Raw genomic sequence first — 23,697 nt, forward strand, 5'->3', positions numbered from 1 at the left:
GAGGGGTCATGGCTATTTAAACCACAGGACCTTTGCACACCTTGAGCCTGGCTCGTTTTCAGAGGAAGGCAGTGGTAACCTTGCAGAAGGTCTGAGCTGAGGCGACAGCAGGTAGCTTGGAGGTGCCCAGGGCTCTGGGGTTTCTGCCAAGGTGCAGGAGGTGCCCTCCTCTGGGGATAAAGACTTGCTGCTGCCCACAGGGCTTTCGAGATGAGATTGGAGCTGTTGGGCAGAAGGTAAACTGCAGGTGGCTGTAACTGCTGTCCTGTCTGGGCTGGGGTAGCCTTGATCTCTGTGCCTCTGGGAGCCATGGGGACCCTGTGTTTGCTCCTCCCCTGGGTCCCAGGTATATGTATGTCCTTGGCTGTCACCCATGGGCCTCATTGGAACGACCCCAGTATGCCTGGTTCCGTCCTCTGCTGTTGATATCTTGATACTCTTGAAAACATGAAGCACGTGTTTCCATTTGCATACCGTTTTGCTTGCAGGGTCCTGCATGCCATGGGAGCTGGGGCAGAAGGCAGGATCCCATGTGTAGCGGGGAGCTTCTTGCAGGCCGAGCACTCTGGGGTGGTCAGGAGCCTGTGCAGGGTGGGCGTGGCTGTACCCCACACTGAGGTGGGCTTTCTTGTGTGGATGGTATCTATGTGACCAGCCAGGATGATGGTGGAGTGGGCTAGAGGCCGGGGCGGAGGCTTCCTGGTGTGGGTCTCCTAAGTGCGGGAGGGACTTGGTGTGCTCAGACTGGGGAGCCAGAGACCAGTCTGGGGAGCACCCCCTGCCTCCACAGGCCAGGGAAAGCCAGGGAAGGTTTTCAGCAAGAGGAGGAGTCAGACGTAAGTTTAGCTGGGTTGCGCTGGTGGCTGCGGAGTGGGGATCTGCATGGACAGAATGGGAGGCAGGCTCCGCAGGATGTCCAGGAGTCCAGCTTGGAGGGGCTGAAGGCTTCTAGCAGCAGAGGTCAGATTCCGGCCAGAGAAGGAGGTGACTCAACTGGGAAGGGGAGATGAGAGAGCCTGTGGGGAGAGAACCAGCGCCCAGAGCTGATCCCCACGTCTGGCCCAGAGCCTAGCTGGCTAGTGAGGCAGCTAGCATGCCAGGGAAGCTGGAGGAGAGGCAGGTAGGTGGGAAGAGGAAGAGTTCTCTTGGGGCCAGGAGGGTTAGGGGGCGGCTGCATGTTAGGGCTGGCACTAAGTCACCAAGCCTTTCCCTGTTGGGGCATGAACCCCACCACGGGGGACGGGCCAAGAGCAGGTGTTAGAGTGAGGAGGTGCCTTTCTCAGTGGGGCCAGTGAGTCATTTGTTGGCATTAGATGACAAGACCAGGCCAGCTCAAGAAGGGTGTGGTCATGGTGGTCCAAGGCCAGCAGAGGGAAGGGACGCAGGGAGCGGTGAGGTGGCCGCTGGGAACGGAAGTGAATCCGAGGAGAGGAAGGAGCTCCTGGCCTGGGTGGAGCTGCGCTGGGCTGCCCCCAGGATGCCATTGTGACAGTTGCCATGCCCGCCCTCTGGAAGCCGAGTTTGTTTTGCTCTGGGTAGCGTGGCAACCCAGTGTTTACAAGATAGGAATCTTTATAGTTTGACAGTATGTGCCCTCCACATGGTGGAACCCCAAACTGTCCTCCACTTGCCCCCTTTCCATCCCATTAAGTAGATGTGCTGGGGTGGAGGCGAGGGGTGGAGCGTGCTAGGCAAGTCACTGGGAAAGCCAAGTTTGTGTTTGCACCTGCTCCGCTCACCTGTGATGCTCACGATGGGGGTTCCTGTGGTGCAGCAGTGGCTCCCACAACCACAGAGTTTGGCGTCATCATGCTCTTACAAAATAAATACTTGCAGCCACTGTGCTGGACCCAGCCACTGTCCCTATGGTAACCAAGACGCCACCCCACCTGTCGACCCACGTGGTGCTTCTGCCTGATTCTATCCACATGTCTGTTATAATTCTCATCCCCTACTGGCTGGGCTGCTCTGAGCCCACAGGGCCAGTGCTCTCTCTGGACTCTGTTTTGCTCCTTGCTTCCCAGAGTCCCAGTACCAAGGGAGGCTGCCAGTGTCAAGGCAAGGTGTGCTATGGGGTCCCAAGGAGGCCTGCCAAGCAAGGCAGAGCTGGTCCTGGAGACAGGGGGGAGGCGGTGGGCAAGGGTAAGAATCCCCTTCCCAGGACGAGCTGTGTGCAGCTGTCCTCCAGGCCAACATGCCACCTCCAAGGCCAGCCTGACCCTTGGGAGTGAGCAGGACAAAGGACATAGAAACCCACACACCGAGATGTGTATGGTCCACAAGTGAGTCACATTGTCCAGCCTGGCCACCACTGACACCCTCTGTCAGGGCAGATCCCCCTGGGATTGGCTGCAGCAACTGGGAGGGCTGCTGCCCTGGAAACTGGCCCCAGGCCCTCATCTGTGGGTGGCATTATGGGTCCTCCACTCTTGTGCTTCCTGGCTTGCCCAATAGGGGGCACTCTCATTACGCGCTGGGCATCCGTGAAGTGGCCAGGGAGCGTGGCCTTGGCTGGATTCCCTACGGGTTTATTGATTACCAGTCTTTTCACCTGCACTTTTATCACACTTTTTTCTTTCTCCCCTGTGGGAGGAGCAAAACCTGAAGTGTCATAAAGTTAGAGTTTAGCTATGGAAAGTTATTAGCCATCATTGCACCAGCATCCTCCAGAATAAAAGGGAAGCAGGAAAAAAAAATAAAAACAAAAAAACAAACCTCGACTTTGTTAAGTGGAAGCTGGGCAGGGAGCAGGGGGTGCGTGTGTGCTGGGTCTATAAGTAGCATAGCCCCACGTGTGTGTGCGTGTGTGTGTGAGAGAGAGAGAGAGAGAGAGAAACTGATGAATGTGCCATTAACAATCTGAGTTCCACTTGGAATAATTCTCCCATTGTGTCCCCAGTGTCTCGCCGGCTGCTGCTCATGTGGCCCTCGCTCCCCCGGCCTCAGAACCTGCAGCCCAGCCTTCTGCCCCATATGTTGATGGAGTAGCAGCTTCCACTGTGTCCTGCTGGGATCCTGTCAAGGCTGTCTGCAGGTATTGTGGGAGTTCCCTCTGCAGCAGTGGGCCCTGGAGGGCAGGGTGTGGCCTTGGGCAGAGGCTGGGGGGGTGGGCTGAGCAGCGTTTAGCTTGGGAGCCAACAAGGCCTTGTTGCTCATCATTTGGGCTCTCATGGAACAAGGGACGCACTGTGTGAGTGTTTTAGGGTGTTCTAGACAAGCTAGCCCAGGGTTGCTGGATCTGGAGAGAAGGAAGCAGGGGCGGCCCACATGCGGTGTCCATGCAAGGGTTTCCTTTGGTAAAGGATTCTTTTAAGAGAAGAGTTTAGACTCATAGAAAATAGTTAAGATGTGGATTTTTCCCATTTGTGATGCCTGTGATGCTTTGGGGGAGGTTGGGTCCCAAGGCTTGATAGGGAGCCCCCATGTTGGAATTTCCCATAATTACATCATTATGCGGGAAGTGTGGGGTGAGCACAGATAAAGTGTGCTTTTTATCCCCTTGCTGCGAGGGGCCGTGCCAGTGACGAGGGACTTGAGGTTGGCCTCAGTTACTTAGTGAGCTTGTATTTGTGCTTTGCACTGCACAGTCCTTTTTGCCTTCTCACCCTGTGCAGCCACCCAAGGCCCTGGGGAGGCCCTGGGGAGGCCCTGGGGAGGCCCTGGGGAGCCCCACCCTCCACTTTTGCGGAGGAGCCCTGCCCCCTCCTTCATATCTTAATCGTTCCATCACTCCCGTCGGTGTGGGCCAGGGTGTTACAGTCTCTGCCGCCGGCTACCGCGTTGGCCACTGGCTGCCTGCGTTCACTTTCAGGAGTGTCCTCAAGTCCCGAGGCAGGACGGTGACATCATCAGATGTGGCCCTCTGCCTGGATTCAGGGCTGACGGGACCCCGTGCCATGGCGTAGCCAGCCAGGACTGGGCCAGTGGGACTTCCCCTGGCTGTGTGCGTCTTTTCTGGAGCTTCACAGATACACACAGATATGCTGAGCGCCTGGCCCAGGGCCAGGGTCTGAGGTCCAGTGGCCTCGGGCTGTGCAGTGTCACTATCCATGAGTTCCTGTGTCCAGCGAGGTTTCCTTTGCTATGTATGTTCCCTGGACTTTGGGCTCAAAGGGGAGCAGCGGGACCCTCTGTTCTCAGAACGTGCTGGGCCACTTCCTGCAGCCTCCCCCTCCCCCTGGCTGCCGAGGGAATGATGACACAATCTCAGAGCAAATGGCTTCACTCCAGGAGTTTGCTCACTGCCCCTCCCCCATGCCCATTGGAAGTCATTAGCCCAGGAGCCTCAGGGAGAACAGATGTGACTTGGGGAAGGAGAAAGGAGAGGCCGCCGGGAGGAGAGAGCCCACGTGCCTGCCTCCCTCATCCTGGGAGGAAGAGGGTAGCCTCACTGAGCTTCCACAGGCCTGGTCTCCCTCTGGCGTGGCCATCCGAGTGACCAGCAGGGCGCCCCCATGCTGTTAGCAGAACTGCAAGGCGCAAGAACTGCAAGGCCAGATTTTCCGACCATGCAAGTTGCAAGCCTTGCTCAATGCCATGGCAGCTGCTGTGGAGCTGGGGTGTCCCACAAAGGCCGGGCCAGGTTGGAGGGTGCCCAGGCAGGCTCTGGCCATGCTCAGAGCTGACCTCTCACGCTCTCTGCAGCAGACAGCTGGCCAGGGACTGCTTGACTCTCCCTGTGGAAACAGCTGAGCCTCTGGCAGGGCGAGGCTGATCCCCTGCTGCCTACTGGGCTGGGGGGAACCCGAGGGCCGGCCTGGCCTGAGGCTCGGTCATGGGGGCCAATGGACTTGGCTCATCAAGCTTTCCTTTGTGGGGTCCCCACCCACCTCAGGCTTCCTGCCTCTAGTCGCTCCCTTCCCTACCAGCGCTGCTGCTCCAGTACTTGACAGCTCTTTCCTAGAGAAGAGGAAGGGGGCCTCCTTCTCCCCCGGAAGGCAAGGAAGTTAAGCCCTGAACTGCTCCTGGGGATCAGCTGGGAGGTTGCTCAGCACTTCAACCCGTTACTTCACCTGAGCTGGCTTCCCCAGCCCCTGCGAGGACTCAGGGAGAAGCAGAAGGCGCAGTGGGGCTCAGAGCAGTCATGAGGGTGGGGCTGGAAGGTTCCAGGCCCTTCTTGTTCTGAGCAGGGTCAGCGGAGACCATGGCTGCCCAGTGAGGACAGTGGCACTCTAATTGCTGGCTTCTGTACTTGCGGAGGTTGCTGCTTTTTCTTCCCAAGCCAGGTGCTTGCCCTGGAGCCCTCAGAGCGAGCTGCAGGTTCCGAAAGGCAGGCCTGGTGGCAGACTGCTCCAGGAGATGGAAGAACGCTGGCCAGACCAAGGGAGGGCTCCGGAGAGGCAGGCTGGGACAGGATGTTCTCAGAGACCCGCCCTGCCTGGGTCCCACGCTTTTTGCTGGCAAGGCTGAACCCTTCTCTCTAATCCTTTGGCTCCTGGGTGAAGCCACAGGCTGCTGTCCAGGCAGGAAAGGGATCACAAAGAGCTCTCTGGTACTCTCTTCTCCTTTGCTTGAAGTTTTTGATCATCCAGCCAGCCTGCCATTCCCTCAGCAGACGTATTCTGAGTTGAGGCTGTGGCACACCCGTGAGCAACCATGACATGCAGGGCAAGAGGCATAATGCTAGAGAGACATGCCACTGAGTGCATGAATCCACAATTTGGGGCCTCAGTTTGCTCATCTTGGAGATGGGGCCAGCAGCACTCACCTCCTGGAGCCTGATTCTGTAGATGAAGAATGTAGCTCAGCTGGACAAGGAGCTGGCATTTGAACTGTACTGGTCCCCGCTGACTTGCAGTACTGCTGGAGAATGGAGGTGGACAGCAACAGCCCAGGGCAACACGGCTGCGTCTTCCATGGGGATGACGACAAAAGATGATGGAGAAGAGAGTGCCTGTCTCAGCTTGGAGAAACTGGGAAGGTTTCCTGGGAGAGGCAGGGTCTCCTTGCGTTTGGCAGTATGCACAGGTGTCTGATGAGAAGGGAGAGAGCAAGAGGAGTGGGACTGTGTAGGCTGAGGCCTGGGGCCTAGAGCGCCTGGCAGCAGCTTCACCCTCTCAGCCACAGCCCCACTCCCATGCAACCGACAAGTATTTTGAACCAAACTTACAAGAAGTTAACTTCTGTAAACTTAGAAAACCTGATCACAGCTGCCGCCTGGTAAGTTCCCCAGCATTTCCTTGGTCAGCCAGAGGAGGAGGACATGGGCCAGCCCTTGTGGCAGAAGGCTAGCCCCGTGAGCACAAACCAGCTCCTGTAGGTGTGAGTATTTAGGAGAAAACGCCCGGATGCTCAGGTGCTCTGCTTGACCTGTTAGGCAGAGTGAGACGTGCACTCGGACCATCCTCTGCTGCTTTCCCAGGCCACTGGCAGGGAGCTCGATCAGTCAGTCCTAGAGGACGTGCCAGCGTCGTAGCTGGTGGCTTGACATGCTATGCCACAGTGCTAGCCTCCCCCTTGCCCTCTTGCTGCCCTACAGAATTAAATACTATATACTGAATTCTTTTATTTGTATTTATTTTCATTTCGTTTGAAAGAGAAAGAGGCAAAGACAGACATCTTCTGTCTGCTGCTTCATGCCTCAAACGTGCGCGACAGCCAGTCCTGGGCAAAGCTGAAACCAGGACCACAGTGTTCGTTCTGGGCCACCCATGTGCTTGGCAGCGACCCAGCTCCTTGAGCCATCTCCCACAGTGTGCATTTGTGGGAAGCTGCAATCAGATGGAGCAGTTGGGACTTGAACCAGGCACTCCTGTGGAAAGAAGGCTGTGGCTGGGCATGGAGCGGGCCCCTCCCAGGTGTTGGGCCTTGATGGAGAAATAGAGATGGAGCAGGTAGACGAGGGCTTGCCTGCTTGGATGTGAGATTACATCATGTAAAAAATGACAGGGTCAAAGCAGTAAGGCTGGGACGTTGTTCTGAAGACGGTGGGCATGTTGTGTGTGCTCAGAGAAAGGCTGGGACACACGAACCCTGTCTCCCAAGTGCAAAAGAGGAACCCAGCTCTCTGTGGGTGGAGGAAGCCCAGCCCCAGCAGGACCTTATGTTCACTGCTTGCTCTGCAGTCCTGGGCTCCTGTGCACCTGTGGGTGTGGAACTCGGCCACACAGCTTCCCAGCTTAGATTCTAGGCAAGGTGGGATGCTGAATGGTGTGTGTAAGCACTTGGAAAGCACTGGAACAGCTTTATAGGGCATGGGCTGGGTCCTCGGGCTGCAAGTGCAGGGACAAGCTGTGAGTAGTCAGAGCAGGTTGCTTTCCACAGGTGGGCTTCCTGGGCTTTGCCCAGGCTCCCAGCTCCCCTCAATGAATGCTGGCGAAGCCTAAGGGCTGGAAGAAATAGGACACGCCCTAGTCCGGTCTCCATCTGTATTTACATTCTTGGCGTTCTCCATGGGCTTGTCAGTGATGGCCTGACCTACTTTCCCTTAGTGGGCGTGCGCACGCTCATTGGTGGCACAGGGGCCTTTGATGATATTTGGAGAGTCCTGCTACTATGGCAACAGGACTTCTCTGAGCCTGCAGGCAGAGGTGCAACTTCTGGGGTCTGCTCTTTCTTTCCTCTGCTTCTCTCCTCCCCTTCTCTTTCTCTTTAAGATTTATTCTGTTAGAGAAAGAGAGGAAGTGACTGAGAAATCTTCCATCTGCTGGTTCACTCCCCAGATGGCTACAGCAGCTTCCACTAGACCAGGTTGAAGCCAGGAGTCTGGAATTCCATCCTGTTCTATGTGAGTGGAAAACGTCTGTTTTCCCAGGAGTGTTAGCAGGAAGCTGGAACAGAAGTGGAGCAATGAATGCTGCCATGGCAAGCAATGGCTATGCCCTGCACCACGGTACCAGCCCTGCACCACGGTGCCAGCCCCCCACGTTTGTATTTTTCTTTAGGTGTCAGAGATGTTCACTGCTCTCAGCTGTGGCTCAGTTTATCTCTTGGTTACAAGGATTTGTCAGATTTGCAAATCTTTCCGGTGTTTACTGAGTAACTCATCTGATCTCCATTAGAGGCCAGGCCTATAGCAGGTGCATTAATGATTGTTGAATTGCTAATTGCTTTAGAAATGATGGGTGCAGGGCCAGTGTTGTGGTACATCAGGTTAAGCTGCCGTCTGTGATGCCGGCATCCCATGTGGGTAATGTTCTCTACTTTAAAACAATTTATTTTTGGGTGAAGTTTACACAGTTGATCATGGTGAGAAGGATCAAGGATTAGGGGAAAGTTGGTGAGACCATTGTTTCCAAGTTTTCTTCTTCCTGTATCTGGAGGAAAGGGGGAGATAAGGAGAGAAGCCACGCCCAGCCTCCAAACTACCCCAGTACTCAGGGATGGGCAATGGCCACCTGATGTTGCCCCAGGGTCCCTGGTATGGAACATGCTCTGAGGGTTCTGCTTAAGTAGTCTCCATAGTTCTCAAATGTTGTCAGTATCACCAATCCAAGGATAAGGAAATCCTTCCAGTTCCATTGGCTGCATAGTCCACCTTAGGGTCTCCATTTGCCCAGATATTCACTATCATTGCTTGGTTGGGGTAGTTGCTCAATTTGTTCTGCCCTGCTTCCTCTGTTGTGGTACCGGATGTCCTATGCAGGCCCCAATGACTGCCGTATCCTCTGCCATTGCTCTGTCTAAGCCCCTGAGGAGGCCCAGTTCTGATGCATGCACTCTATGGTCAGACCACCCATCTTGGACATGGGCCCTCACATCCCTGCATGCCCCCACCTGTGTCATCCCCCAGACCCCTTCAAACCCACACACCAAACCCTGACCAGTGCACCGCTGGGTGGCAGGTGGGCTTCAACCAACACTGCTGGCTCCCAGGCTGTCTGACCCAGGTCCCGCCAGAATCCCACCTCTGGGGCTCATGGACCTGTCACCTACCATGCAAGCATGCCAAAAGGCCGGATGACTTGGCCCCCCACCGAACCCCTGCCCCTGGGACTCACAGATCCAGCACCATTTCACATATCTTTAGAAGAAATAAAACCAGACTAGGCTAGGTGACTATGCTGGCACACTGGCATGGTTAACACAGATTTGGCATTAGCCAGGCATGCCAGCCAGCTATTGATTTTCTCTCAGCAGTGTAACACTTGCCTAGGTACAGTGCCACCTAGGCCATTGCCTAGAGCTGGGGTATTGCTCCCTGCTAACATGGCTGGGAAGGCAGTGGAAGAGGCCTCAGCGCCCATGTGGAGATGAAGCTCCTGACTTCGGGCCTGGCCACTGCACTCATTTGGGGAGTAAACTAGGATATACAAGAACTCTGTCTTCTTCTGTTTCTGTTATTTCTTCTTTTCAAATAAATATATCTTAGAAAGAAAAGATAAAATAAACAAAGGGTATATTTCTGGCCTTAGCAGGTTTCCAGAGTGACTTGGGCACATGAGCAGGGGAGTTGCCATGGAGCCGTCTGTGAAGGCTTAGCTTGCCACCAGGGTCCTGAAACATGTGCACGGTGGTCACAGGCCTGTGGCAGGGCTGTCTGAGGCCAGGGTCTCCTTGGCCCGTGTCCAGGGGTTGTTGACATCACTAGTTGGAGCTGAAAGGGCAGGCTCTGTTGTGGTGGCTTCTGTCCCTCACACAGTGGCCAGGGCAGTGTGACTGGGCATGGGAGCTGGCAGAGAGGGGAGGTGACGTGTGGAAAGGCAGCCACTCCTGGCAGGCTGATGGTAGGCAGAGGTACCTGGTGTGGCTGGGACCCTCTCTGCCTCCTCAGCTCTGGCCAGGGCCCAGCCTGAGTGCATGACAAGTGCAGGTTAGAACCAGCAAGGCTCTGAGCGACTGGCTAGCCAGCTGCTTGCACTTATGTCCTTCACAGAGCCCTGCCATGGGCCTGTCATCGTCCTGGAGGCCACAGGGCTGAGATCAGGGTCTGCAGCGTCGTTGGGCCTTGGTTTGAGTCCCTTTCCTGGTCTGCAAGTGGTGTCACCTTTGGCAGCCTGTCGGTACAGAGAGAGAGAGAGGTTGCAAGTCTCTTTCTGTTCTTGTAAAGGTGCGAGCCCTGTGGTGATGAGCGGACCCTTCTCATTTAGCCACAATGTCCTCCCAGCAGCCCCCCTGCAGGGGCCAGCTGATGAACAGGAGGATTAACCAGTTCTCCCCCACCCTGAGCTTTCTCCCTGTCTTTCTCCAGCTCTCCATGTTCCACTGGCAGAACTTCTAGATAAGCAGATTTGTTTTCAACTGTGCATAAACTAAATACGGGAAAGTCAGAAGTCACACAAAGCAGTAAACAGGCGAGTTCCAGCTGCCTCAGCTTCTGTGTCGCTGGTGTCCAGAGCCCTTTTGCTTGTCCCCTGGCTCTGGTCTGTGTTTACCAACACTGGTGAGATGGGGACACCCACGAGGACATGTGTCATTGCCCCAGCTGGCAGAGATGTTCTCACAATGGTTCCTCCATTTTCCCCGTGTACTTTTCTGGTGCTAAGCCTGGGTGTCCAGGGGAAGGGCCACTTGCCTTGAACTGGGGACAGTCCAGGTTAGTGCTTTTAGCGCCACCTAGTGGGATTATTTGGACCTCTTTCGTCTTCTGCAAGTGGAGTCCTAGAAATCCTTTTTTTTTTTTTTTTTTTAAGGTTTATTTATTTTGAAAGGCAGTTATTGTGGTGGGAGGTAGGGGAGTTGTGATAGGAAGGTCTTCTGTTCACTGAATCACTCCCTATCACTGGCTGCAGTGATAGGGCTGGGCCAGGCCAGAGCCAGGAGCTTCTTCAGATCTTCCACAAGGATGCAGGGGCCCAAGCACTTGGGCCAATCCTCTGCTGCTTTCCCAGGCTATTAGCAGAAAGGAGCAACTTGGACTCGAACCAGCATCCATATGGGATGCCGGCCCTGCAGGCAGAGTTTAACCCAGTATTCCACAGGGCCAGCCCCAAGCAATCTGTTTTAAGAGAAGCCGACCCCAGGGCTCAGGGCCCAGATTATGCTTCCCCAGATGTTCGTATCCGCGTGGGTGCTAGTTTGTGTCCCTGCTGCTCCCCTTCCAATCCAGCTCTGGGAAAGCCTCAGCACGTGGTCCAAGTGCCTGGACCCCCACACCCATGTGGGAGACTTGGCTGGAGTTTCTGGATCTTGACTTCAGTTGTGGCACTTGGGGCGTGTACAGTACCTGGAGATCTCTCTCAGTGCCTTCCTAGCTCGCTCTCAAACTTTTCCTTTCTAACAAATAGGTAAATTTTGAAACACACATATCTCCACCCCACCTCCACTCCTGGGGTTCTGGGACTGATGAAGGGAGGCACAGGTTGCCAGACTTGCCAGCCACAGGCAGTACTGGCAGTGAGTGGCAGCATCCCCTCCTGGTCTTGCTAGAACGAGTGTCCTCAGGCCACCCCTGGCAGTTACCGTCCCTGCGAGATGGACATCATCGTGAACTGTTTTTGTATAAAAGGGAAAGGAAACCTGCTTGCTGCTTCCTGGAAATGTCATGTTGTCACACCCCGGGGGGCAGTGTTGCTGGCCTGGCATTTGTTTGCCGGTGACATTCAACAGGAGCAGAGGGAAAGCAGCCCACTGGCACCCCCTGGAACTATTCTGATATCATGAGTGGCAGTTCCCAAGGTGTGCCCCTGCAACAGCCTTGGCCCAACATCATGTGTCTGCAGGAAATTTCTGGCTACTTTAAACTTGTTTTCCTTTGGGCCGCAGCTTAAATATATTCGAGGCTTTCTGCTCGGGGGGGAGGGTGCATGCTGGGAAAGTGTCAAGTGCTGTCAGCTTGCCCAGCAGTGATTCTGCTTAAACTCTGCTGTCAGTCTGTACCGAGAGCTCAGAAGGGGGACAGACTGCTTCCCAAGGCCCCAAGGCCACAGAGTGGGATCAGACTGCTGCCCAGTCAGGGAGCCAGGCTGGGAGTCCCAGTGGTGGGGGTGTCAGGGCCATTCCTGCAGGCCTGACCCATGTTGAATTCCAGGGAGGAGTTCCTGTGCCCCTGGAGGCTCTGTCTCAGCTCTGGGCCTGGCTCTGTGCACAGTCCACTGCTGAGATCCAGCTCTTGCGACCCGTGCCATGGGTTTTCTATTTTTATTTTTTAAATTAATTTATTTATTTTTAAAAATTTATTTATTTATTTATTTATTTATTACAAAGTCAGATATACAGAGAGGAGGAGACACAGAGAGGAAGATCTTCCGTCCAATGGTTCACTCCCTAAGTGAGCCGCAATGGGCCGGTGCGCGCCGATCCGAAGCCAGGAACCAGGAACCTCTTCCAGGTCTCCCACAAGGGTAAAAGGGTCCCAAAGCATTGGGCTGTCCTCGACTGCTTTCCCAGGCCACAAGCAGGGAGCTGGATGGGAAGTGGAGCTGGTGGGATTAGAATGGGCACCTATATGGGATCCCGGTGCATGCAAGGTGAGAACTTTAACCACTAGGCCACTGCGCTGGGCCCTCTATTTATATATTTTTTAAAGGATTTTAAGGGCATATTAATATAGAGGAAGAGGAGGAGAGAGATCAGCTGGCTCATTCCCCAAATGGCGGTAATGGCCAAAGCTGAGCTGATGCAAAGCTAGGAGCATGGGAGTTCCTCCGTGTCTCCCACATGGGTTCAGGAGCTCAGGTACTTAAGCCATTCTTTGCCCCTTTCCCAGACACATTAGCAGGGAGCAGAGCAGCGAGGACTCAGACTGAAGCCCGCAAGGGATGCTGGCACCGCAGGTGGAAGTTTAACGTTCTATGCCTAGTTGCTGGCCCCTCCCCTCACCCCTTCCCTGGGCCTCATGCGCCTCTGCCTGCTGGACCCCAGCAGTGTGTACACAGAAGGTGCTGTCCTTGGAGGCAAGCCAGGCCAGGGCTGGCTGTGCGGCATGAGCCGGGGACGGAGGCTCCAGGATCTCCGGGGCCCGGGTGCGGGTCTCACGTCTTGGCTCCTGGGTTTCTACTGCAACCTGGGTACCTGTTCCCCCAGACATTCCCTGGGCACTGCAGGGAGAGACCATTTCCCTCCTCATGGGGTGAGGAGGGGAGGAGGAGCCATGGAGGAGACCTCCACCCTCTGAGACCACCCCCACCACACACACCCTTCCTCCTAGGCCGTCTCCCGCGCCCCTGCCCTTGCTCCCGCCCGTTTCCGGAGCTTTGTGGAGGTGCCCGCTTCGGGGCCTGCTGGGTGACGTCATCGTGTCACACACATACAGGAGCCGGGCTGCCGGAGGCTTCGCGGGAGCAGATCCGCTGGCACCGGCGCTCCTGTGAAGTCTCAGGAGCGCGCACACCCGCCCCGGCTGCTCGGAAGCGCGCGCGGGCGCCTTGGCGTGCACCCTCCCGCGGCGCTCGCCCCTTGGGCCGGGCTCGGGCCGCCGGCCGCCGCTCGCTCCGCCGCAGCCGCCACCACCGCCACGGATGCCCGCGGCTGCGCCCCTCTGCAGTGCAGCAGCCCCGGCCACCGGCTGGCCCGCCGCGGGCTCCCAGCTGGAGGAATCTCGCGGCTAGCCTGCACGCCAGGGCGCAGCGAGGATGGGAGGGTCTCAGTCCCTGCAGCCAGTCCCAGCCAGCGACCTGAACCTGGAGGTCTCCGAGGCCATGTAAGTGCTCCGCCTGGACGCCTTATCCGCGCCCTGGAGGAGGAGAGGCGGTTGGGGCTTTGTTAGGGTTTTCTGGGCCTGTGCCTGTGCTGCCCGGAGCCCAGGCCCGCCAGGAGTTCCCAGCACCCTCACCGGGCTTTCTCGGTGGTGGCTGCCCCGCCTCACATCTCATGCCCCTTCTGGGGCGAGCACCTGGCAGCCCCAGGACGCTGCTGGGGGTGGAAATGACCGCCGGATTCCACGTGGGATGTAGGGCAGTGGGGCACATGGTGGGGGGTGGCCTGGGCCATTGGCGTCTTGTCTCTGCCCCCTGTCTGCTGTGGTATTTTCTGCAAGGGGACACCGGCCCCCCAGACCTGACTGGCGTGTACAGGGCAGCGCTCGTGTGGCTGGCCACATGGTTTGGAGCTCACAGCGTGGGTGGGGGGCATCCAGGCCACTGAGCCTGAGCGTGGTCTCCTGTCCTCCTGGTGCGGTGTGTTGGAGGACAAGGCCGCTGCCTGTTATTAGCCAAGGTAGCAGGGCAAGCCGGCCATTGGGTCGTGGCGATCTTTGACGATGCGTCCATCCAGGATCCCGATCTTCTGGCTAAATCCCAGAGCCAATGTGACTAGAAGTGGCCTTGGTCCCCAGCGAGTGTTGTTTGGCCCCGCTGTTTCTGTTCCGGTCTTCTCCGGCGCCCCACCCCCCTCCAGGTTGCTTTGGAGGATGGGGGAGGGGGAGGGCTGACTGCCTAGGTCGGCCTGCTGGCTCACATGTGAGCAGGGCAGGTCGGCGTCCAGACTGGACCTCCAAGTCCACGCTGTGGTCTGCTCTCCTTTGCCAAAGAGAGAAGAATGAGTGTTTCTGGGGTGGGGGCGGTCACTAGATGTGTATGTTGAAATATTGCTGGGATTGGTCTGTGTGTTGTAGTGGGGTGGGGCCTCTTGGCTGATGTGGTGGGGGGCCTTGAGCCCCTGCAGGTCGTGGATCACAGGCTCTGCCTTTTCCAGGGGAATCCTTGGGAGCAGGTGTGTTTGTTCCCCCAGCTGAAGAAAGCGTTCAAAGGAAGGGTTTTTCTTTCCAGATTTTGTGACTGATACCCTGGGCCTGCCCTGTGTCTGATTCGCATGTAGCAGGGCTCGGTGTATAGAACGATGTGTGTGTGTTGCTTTGCGGGTCTCGGGCCTCAGCAGAAAAGATCCACAGGAGCTCACTGTGAACAAGTTTTCAAGTGGAGGACACTTAATTAGCCATTGGCTTGAGCTTGCCTGCTATTGCGGCTCACACCAGACAGGGTAATTTGTCCGTTTGGGAAAACCTACTCCCTGGTCCTCGGAAACCAGGTCCACCAGTCCCGAACAGCCCAGCCCTCCTGCCCAGTGAGTTAATGAGCAGAATTCTGCCGAGTGAGTCAGGCTGAGTTGGGGAAAGTGGATGCTGTTAATGAGATGTTGCCTTTGGGATGCTGTTTTCCAGAGGCAGGTCACTCTGGTGGTGTTTAACTGCAACTTGGGGCTGAATAGAGACTCTTCGGTGAAGTGCTTATCAAATAGCTTCTGTTGAGTTGGTCTGTATGCACCAGCCCCAAGCTTCTCTTCCATGAACTGCTGCTCCAAAAGTCTTTAAAATGGCATCTTTACTCACAGGAAATCCCACCGTCCATCTCCTGACCTCTGGGTAGTAGAGAAAGTGGAGAGCGGAAACGTTTGGGCCATGCCATTCATCACAGCTTACCTTTGCTCTGCACCTGTGGTCGGGATGGCCGGGCTTGCTCTTCCCTCCAGATGTGCTCTTGTCCAGTCCAGAAGTTGAGAACATGTGTTAGGAGAGGCCCTTGTGCCCAGGCGCTTAGTCCTTCACGATGGTGTGTGCTGGCCCACCCTGGAGGATGCATGTCCCTGAGTGATCCAGGTCAGCGGAGGGGGCCGAGGCAGGGACGTGCGCAGCCTTGGTAGGAGGATGCAGCCTTGGTAGGTAGGGCCTTGGGCGCTCACCTGCCTGGAGCTGCAGCCCCTGACACCGGGTTTCCGGAGTCAATGTTCCTTGTTCTCCTGTACCTTTTTATGAGAGGTTGGCGTAAGTAAAAGGCCCACTATGTAGCAATGAAACTGCAATGGAGGATTTGAATTTTTCATTCCCACAATTTCCTTCCTTTAGATTTCAGGTGTGAAGGAAGCAGACAGCTTCCTTTTACATGGGGGTATGGTGAATTGGCAAGGAAGGGATGGGAGGAGCAAGAAGACAAGTGGGAACAGGGGTGGGACCTATCCCTGGCTACTCCCAACAAGAGCCACAGACCAAGCAGCACGGCCTCAGCGTCACCTAGGGACTTGGACATGTGGACTCCTGGGCCCATTGGACCTACCGGCGCCTCTGGGTTCTATCCCTGGCTTGTAGAGTTGTCCGTGACCTTGGCACAGCAGCGTTTGAGAAGCTCCAAGCCAGTGTGTCTCCTTGCCATCTGGTTCCTTGGAAAACCATGGATCTGTAATCATGGTGTGGCAGGCAAAGCCACTGCCCATGAGGCCAATATCTTGTGTGGCCACTGGTTTGTATCTCAGCCAGTCCACTTCTAATCCAGCTCCCTGCTAAAGGCAGGAAGAGCAGCAAGGGATGTCTCAAGTAACTGGGCCCCTGTAATCATGGGGGAGACTGAGATGGCCCAGCCTGGGCCACCGTGAACCCTTGGATGGAGACCTCTCGCTATATGTAACTCCACCTCTCCAAATAACACAGAAAACCCTCGGGCTGACCTAGGTCTGTCTTCCTGTCTGGGGGGGAATGTTTTGGTGGTCTCGGGTGCCATTTCCAACTAGAAAATGAGCAGCAAGGAGGAGAGCTCGCTTCTTTCTCAAAGGACATGAGCGGCAGATAGACAGCCAGGCAGTGCCTGAGTGCCCCGCTCACCAGTTAGCGTTACCGTTCTTCCCTGCCTTCCATGGTTACCCTGCTGGCTCCACTTCTGCTCTTTGGAGCAGCATTAAATACTGTGTGTACATGGAGACCCCATTCCTGGAACCCTCTCCAGATCCGCCACCCCAGCCACCCATGCCAAGAATGGACACAGTGATTTTGTTGACAGAACCCTCTCAGGCTAACATAGGTCTTGGCTCCAAAACCCAAGCCATAAATGTGGCAACAATTCAACGTGTAGATGGAGGGTCAGACTGGAGGGGCCCGGATGGATGGCGACAAGTTGAGAGGAGAAGCAGCAGGCTGTGGCGATTGCTGGGGGCCTGGGGAAGGGGGTGAGACAACAGCAGCCTGAGTGGAGGTTTTATGCCCTGCTGACCACAGAGGACGGGCCACTGGCCAAGACAAGACCACTCTGGGAGCTACTTTGGGGGAAATTGGAGAGGTTGGGCTGGATTGTGAAAAGCAGGTGGGATCAGAGGTGGCTGAGAAAGTTGCCAGGACAAGAGAGTGCTTGGGATAGCCTGGAGTGCTCCGGCCACCTGTGGGCTGATCCGTTGCCTGTGTGGTTCCTGGCCCTGTCTTTGCTCCAGCTTGAGAGCTGTGGCCAGGGTCTAGTGATGCTGGTCTTGCCCAGCTGCAGGCTGTTTCCGAAGTGAGATGCCACAAAGACTCAGAGGAGGGTATGGCGCCAGACACCTGCGAAAGGAGAGACTTTTCTGCTGTGTACTTGGAAACTGCCAACCCCCATCCCAGTTGCTCAAAGGCCAGGAGGGGCTTCAGGGGCACTAGCTGGGACCTCCCTTTGGTCCTTCACAAAGGGCTGGTTTTTTGAGGCTCCACTTGGCCAAGGCGCTCAGCTCAAAGGATGGATTCTTGAGGCGGGCTGCAGGCAGCTTCTGAGTTACTGGAAGTAGTTTTCACTTTGGCTGTTATTGTTGGAGAATAGGAGCAGAGTCCCGCCCCCCGTCGCCCAAAGCTAAACAAGCTGCAAAGTTATCTGAAGAATGGACTGAGAGCTTGTGCTCGCACGGGTCCTCACACAGCTGCGTTGCCCCATCATCATCAGTGTTCCCAGAGGTCTCCAGTACTGCCAATGGCTCGCTGTCTAGTTCATAGTGCTTCAGGCCTTCTAGACTTGTACCTCCGCAGTGGGACTTAACCTGGAGGCTCTGTGAGGGATGCTGAAGACAGGTGCATTCTGAGGCACTGTGAGGGAGCTGCCAGTCATCCAAGGGGTGGCCCAGTGCTTCTTACGGGGGCCCTGGGACCAACGTGCTTTTGGGGAGAGGGGTAGAACGTGAACAGTGGGGACTCAAATATTGATCAGCTGTGAGTGTGCAGGCAGGAGTAATGTCGCAGTGGATTCTGGGTCACTCTCCCATTGGCACTCCCATCCCCATCTCTGTGTTTCTTTCCACTGTCTATGGCCTGTTTCTATGGCTAGATTTTTAGTTGCCTAGGCAACACTTGAACCTGGAATGTGATTGGCTGCTCTTTCCTGATGGATTACTGGAGCCGAGCAGCTCTGAGGGCCAGGGCCGGGTGGGGGGCGGGTGGGTAGGCAAGAGGATGCTGTATGTTTCCATCCCTTCCCCTTAAAGTGATTGCTGATGGCCCATTGCACATGGTTGCTCTTGGGCCCACACTTGGTTCTGGTTGGATAGCATCTTAGGAAGACCACAGTGAGCCGGGAGAGCAGACCTGCTTGCTTCCACATGGCACTCCTGCATGACAAGCAGTAGCCGGCGGATGCGGGCGCCGTTTCTATTTACAAACTGGCTTTAGCAGTTGTATCACAGAGCAGGTGTGGCAAAAACAGGAGCAGAGCTGTAGGCTGCAGCTTGAACGCTGGGAGCAAGCTCTTCCGCTGTGGCCCAGCAGCCTCGGGGCGGCGTGGATTTGCATGCGTCTCTGTAGACATATTTCCATTTGTCCTGGGAGGCGGGCGAGCTTCCGGGATCTGGACGCGAGAGTGCTCTGCAAGGCTCTGCACCTTGTTTGTGGGCAGAGTCACACGGTCGTAATTTCAGAGCTGTGGGTTGCACGGCCTTTGTTTTGGTAACTCAACGGTGCCGTTATAGGGAGGGCAGCCAGGCACGACTGGGAGCCTGCTTTCCAGGAAAGCTTCAGAGACAGAGGGGTGCTGCAGATCACCAGCGTCCCTGCCCTCCTGGCCAGGCCACTGTTGAGGCAGGCGTCCTCACACCCTCTGCCGGCAGCCTTCTTTGCTCCGTTCTCTCACTCAGGTGTCCCTTCTGAGCTCCGTTTACTTCCTTGCCTCTCATCTGAGCATTGTGCTGGCCCAGTGGCTTATTCCCCATACGCCTTGGGATGTCTCATGCATGTCACCTGGCCAAGACAGACTTCTCCTATCCCTCCTTCTTTCAAAAATCCCAGTGCATGCTAGCTAGGCTACCGCTCTGGGCCCTGCCCTAAGTCTCTGAGGACCAAACTCCTGAGTGTGAAGGAACAAAGATTCAAACCATGGCAGATGTCTTTTTAGGTGATTCATTGAATTGAGGGAAAGAAAGACACACACACACATACACAGAATGCTCACCCGCTGGCTTGGTCTCCAGTGCCCACGGGGGCTGGGGCCGAACAGGGCACAAGCTAGGAGCTGAGACCTCAGTGCGAGTTTCTGCCCATATGGGTGGCAGGAATCCAACCGCCGAGCCACCCCTTCCTTGTTGCCTTCCAGGGTGCACATGAGCAGGAGGCTGGAATTGGGAGCAGGGCTGGGATGGGAACCCGGACACTCTGATCTGGAATCTGAGTGTCCCAGACAACGGCTTACCTGCTGCACCGAACGCCCACCTTGGAGCTGATGCCTCATAGCCACCTCTGCTGGCCACCAAGCCACGTGTAGGGCTCCTTCAGCCGGCTGGATCCTGTGTGCTGGGGTTCGTGCCCCTCCCCCAGGGACCTGACCTGGCACCCTGGGGCGGGGAATGGGCATCCCAGGCGCCTGGTGGTGCCCCTGCCTTCACTGAGGGCCCAGGAAGGAAGGCAGCGTGGTGACAACCAGGAGCAGGTCCCCATTTCTCACCCACTGCTGCCCTGCTCTGTGCTCTGTTCCCCCTCTCTGGCTACTCTGCTGCCTCTCACACTTCTGTTCTTTCCCAGACCTATTCTTAACTCCATTCCACTGCCTTCCATGGCTCTTCCGGTCCGTTCCTGCCTTCCTCGCCGTGTACCTGAGATGGAACTGGACACAGCCGCTGGCTCTGGGAGGAGCAGGGGCTGAAGGTGGCCATGGGGAGCTGTCCCTCTGCCCAGGGCTTGCTCAGCCCTGCGCAGGGCTTTCCTGCTGGTCGTTTTCAGAATGACTCAAGAGGTCAATGGAATCTTGTCCAGTTAGCTTCCAGTTTGCCGTACAGACCTAGCAGGGCCAGTCCGTATCAGAGCTTTCTCACAGAGCAAGGGGCTTTGCTGACTTGCTGCCTCTTCAAGGAAGTGCTGGGCCTGGTTCCCACATGGAGAGCAGGGACCCAGCATCTCAGCTTCCAGCAGTGCACATGAGCAGGGAGCTGGAAGCAGGACCAGAGCTTGAACTGTGTGCTAAGATACAGGGCGCAAGCATCCCAAGAAGCATTTTTTCTAAGATGCATTTATTTTTATGGGAAAGGCAGATTTACAGAGAGTAGAGACAGAGCTCTTTCATCTGCTGGTTGCTTTCCCAGATGGCCACAATGGCCAGAACTGAGCCAATCCAAAGCTGGCAGCCAGGAACTTCTGGTTCTCCCACGCAGGTGCAGGGTCCCAAGGCTTTAGGACGTCCTCCACTGCTTTCCCAGGCCAAAGGCAGGGAGCTGGATGGGAAGTGGAAGAGCCGGGACATGAGCCGGCACCTGTATGGGATGCTGGTGCTTGGAAGTGGAGTATTAGCCAATTGAGCCATTGTGCCGGGTGCCTGAGCAGCATCTTCAGTGTTGCACTAATGCCTGTGGCCTTTAGCTCATGTCATTGCCCTGAAGCACCTTTTCCTGCCTGGCTTCTTTCAGATCTTGAGGGACACCCGAGTGGTCAATGCCTAGGGAAGCGGGTGTGTCCTCTGTCGATCCTCAAAGGCCCTGGGCTGAAGCTGACATCTCCCAAGGCCCCGCAAGCCCAGAGGTGTTTGACCACGCTGCTGGCCTTGCATGATTGGACACCTGTTGAGCCTGGCCCCAGCAGAGGCCCCCTCTGCCCTCCGCCAGATGCAGAGGCTCACACTTGAATTGGAATACCGGGTGTAAGCAGGTTGCTCATGTCGTCCAAGTGGATGCTTGATGTTCAGAAACCATGCGGGCTGCTCTTTGTCCACCGCTGGGGAGGAGAGCCGGCCGGGAAGAACGCCCGCCGAGAGCTGCCAGTCTGCTTGCTGCAGCCTGCTGGCGAGGAGCTGTGCCTCCTGCGACCTGCCATGCCTGCACCGCCTTTAATGCCAGCAGATCCTGGCCCCCAGAAGCCACCAGATCTAAAGAGACTCGGCCTGTGGGAGCTGCTCCTGCCGTCCATCACACCATGGCGGGAACTGCTAATGGCTCATGGACCTCCATTAAAGGGAGGTGCCAGAATGGTCTGGAAGGACCAAGGCGGGAGAGGCTGGCTCCACTTCAGAGAAAGCCTCTGCACTGTTTGGGGCCCAGAGAACAGATGCCAGCACTCAACAGCTCAACTAAGGAGCAAGTGTGCCTTGAGAAATGTCTCTTTGCATATCCCATGATGTGAGTAGCAAAAGCAGACGTCATTAGCCCCGCTGAGCAATATACTGTGCCAGTGAGAGCCGTGACAAGGGTGTGTGAGATGAGTGTACCAGGGGCAGGAGGCATTTGTGGGGTTCTGGGCAAGCATTCTCACGTGGAAAGAGTGGGCATGGAGGTGGGGGCTGAGGCAGGCAGCTGAGCATGGTTTGAGGAGCCATGAATGCTTGTGCCCGTTTGTCGACCTCAGTGCTGGCCATGCATGGAGATGGACAGCTTTGAAGTGAGTGGTTTTCTAAGTAGCAGGACATGGGACCCAGGCTGTGGGGCGGGGTCTAGGAATCAGGCAAAGGACATGACTGAGGCAGTGTCAGGGGCCCTTCCAGAAGCACCACAGCCCCTGGGGAGAACAAAGACACCCCACATTCCAACCCTGAGCCCCAACATGAAGTGGGCGTCCAATGTCAGGAGGGCAGCATGTAGAGATCTGAGGTACACAGTGATGGGGTGGCTGAGCACCCCTCTGCTCCTGCCCCCCATCTTCTGTCAGTCCAGCCAGGTGGCTAGACCAGGTGGCTGGCGAGCAGCACAGGCACCCCTTCCAGCCCTGGGTGTCTAAGCTGAGAATGAGTGACTTGGGAAGCCCCAATGTCTGTGACCATTTCTTGGTTTTAATTACTTTCACATTCTTTGGCAGAAATGCTTCCCCCCACCCCATCCCTGAAGTCCTTACTTATGGTACAGATCCTCCAAGGGCCCTGGGGGTCACTGTCACCCATCACCACTATGTCTGTTTTGTAGGAGCGCGATGCAGAAATGTCAGGAGGTAAAACCTTCCCTTCTGAGCTTCAGGCAGCATTTGGCAGCGTCCCTGTCCGTGCTGTGACAAAGGGCCTTTCGCCCAGTCAGGAGCACTGCAAGGGGAGGTCCTGGATTGTTAATTAAAACAAATTCTGATGCTCCACCTATCAGCACATCCTGTGATGAATTAAGAAATAAATAAAACCCTATTGACTTAATTCAGTGACACTCAAGTTTCAGCTGAAATCAGAGCCGGGACATTTTTAAGCAGTAGTGATGTTGAGAAATTTGAGAAAGCAATGTGTGTCTCATCATTAAAAATAAGAGGGAAAGCTGGAGTGTGCTTGGGAATCTGAGGGCTTGGAGGCGTAGTGGGGACAGATGGTGAGGCGACCACAGTCACTTTTAAACCTTTTTCTGTTTCTTTTATCATGTCATGGAGTAGTTTGCTGGCAAGAAGGTCAGCTCTGAGAGTCTATTTTCCCTCAATTGGATTATTGCCACAAAGCCCTTAACCTTGAGACTGTAATGTTTGATGTGGGAAATCTCTCTGGCCATTGGAGCTTGTGTGGTGTGGCAATCTGGAGTTATCAGTCTTGTCATATTTAAAACCACTGATTATGTGCCTGATATTTTTGTCACTTAAATCAACTGGTCTAGAAGAGTTGCAGGACCTGTTGGGAGGTCAAGAAAAGCTATTTTCTTCCTTCTATAAGTTACAGCCCAAGTACAAATAGATGGTTATTTTTAGCAGTGCGTGTTGTCTGTTAGGAGACTGAAGAGCTGATTTCAGAGACTTCGAGCTGAGAAGAGTGGTTCGTAGGGCCTGGTGGGAAGCGGGGCTTTGGTGAGGTGGGAGGATCCCCTTTGGATGTGAGGCAGTCCCCTGGACATTGCACAGTAACCCAAGGAGATGGTTTGAGTGTTTGCAACACACTGTCGAGGTCTGAGTGAGAGATGCCAGTTCCCCTCATCGCACCATGTTATTGAAGAGCCACACCCATGGCTAGGGATGGTCACTGTCTTCCGACTGTATGTGTTACATAAGCTTAGTTTAGTCAAGAGCACCCCAACATCTCTGTGTCCTCCATGACACCTGTCAGTCACTGTAGCCTCCCATGTAGCTCTCACACATTTCCACGAGCAGCATAGGCACCCCAGCACCGGGCTCTGTCTGCTGGGCTCAGGGAGGGTCCACTCTTGCCCTGTGGCTGTTTATAGAGCAGCTGGGGTTTCCTCCCAGCATCCTCACAGGTCCTAAGAAAGCCATGATCATTGTCACTGTTGCTGCCATCCAGGGACCTCCCGCAGGCCTTGTCTTTGCAGGAGGCCCAGTTACTGTGCCCTGTCTGTGTACCTGACCTGCCTTCCAGCCCAGAGTTCTTCTGTGGTTTTCTCTGCCTGGAACCTTCTTCCCCTGGCCCTGACATGGCCCCTTCCTCACTGTGCATCCTAGCTCTGGGGATCCCATTCCTCTCTGGGGAGCATCATGGAGAGAATGCTCAACACGTCCAGACACGTGCATTCCACAGTCAGGCCACAGATGCTGTGATTTGCACCGTGGCTGGAGTTCTGAGTCCAGGGTCCAGTTACGAGGGTCCCCAAAGAAACCTCACCAGAGGTGATCCCAGACCTGACTCCTTTGTAGGCCAGCCAGTGTGGGGTCCGGCTCAGACCGACAACCCAATCACTCTACACACACTTGTATTTGCAGTTGTTGGATCAGTTCTGTCTCCAGCCCCATCTCTTACACAAACCAATGGATGCTGCATCCCAACCCAACCCAGCCCACCA

The 23,697-nt window shown here is 55.7% G+C and overlaps 1 protein-coding gene across 13 annotated transcripts in view; it reads left to right on the forward strand.

The window, feature by feature from the left end:
- The window catches only part of LOC101530588 (transforming acidic coiled-coil-containing protein 2), a 115,752-nt gene that overhangs the window by 45,791 nt on the left and 46,264 nt on the right, over window positions 1-23,697 (forward strand). For 8 of the 13 annotated variants that reach the window (XM_058671720.1, XM_058671719.1, XM_058671723.1 and 5 more), the window contains exon 2: window positions 2,900-3,034. In XM_058671720.1, the coding sequence (XP_058527703.1) occupies window positions 2,900-3,034 (135 nt within the window). Of the gene's footprint in view, window positions 1-2,899; window positions 3,035-13,223; window positions 13,520-23,697 lie in introns of those variants that run through there. The other 5 variants (XM_004579760.3, XM_012925464.2, XM_004579759.3 and 2 more) reach the window with 5 other exon arrangements.

Source organism: Ochotona princeps, chromosome 13 (assembly GCF_030435755.1).
Source record: "Ochotona princeps isolate mOchPri1 chromosome 13, mOchPri1.hap1, whole genome shotgun sequence".
NCBI lineage: Eukaryota > Metazoa > Chordata > Mammalia > Lagomorpha > Ochotonidae > Ochotona > Ochotona princeps.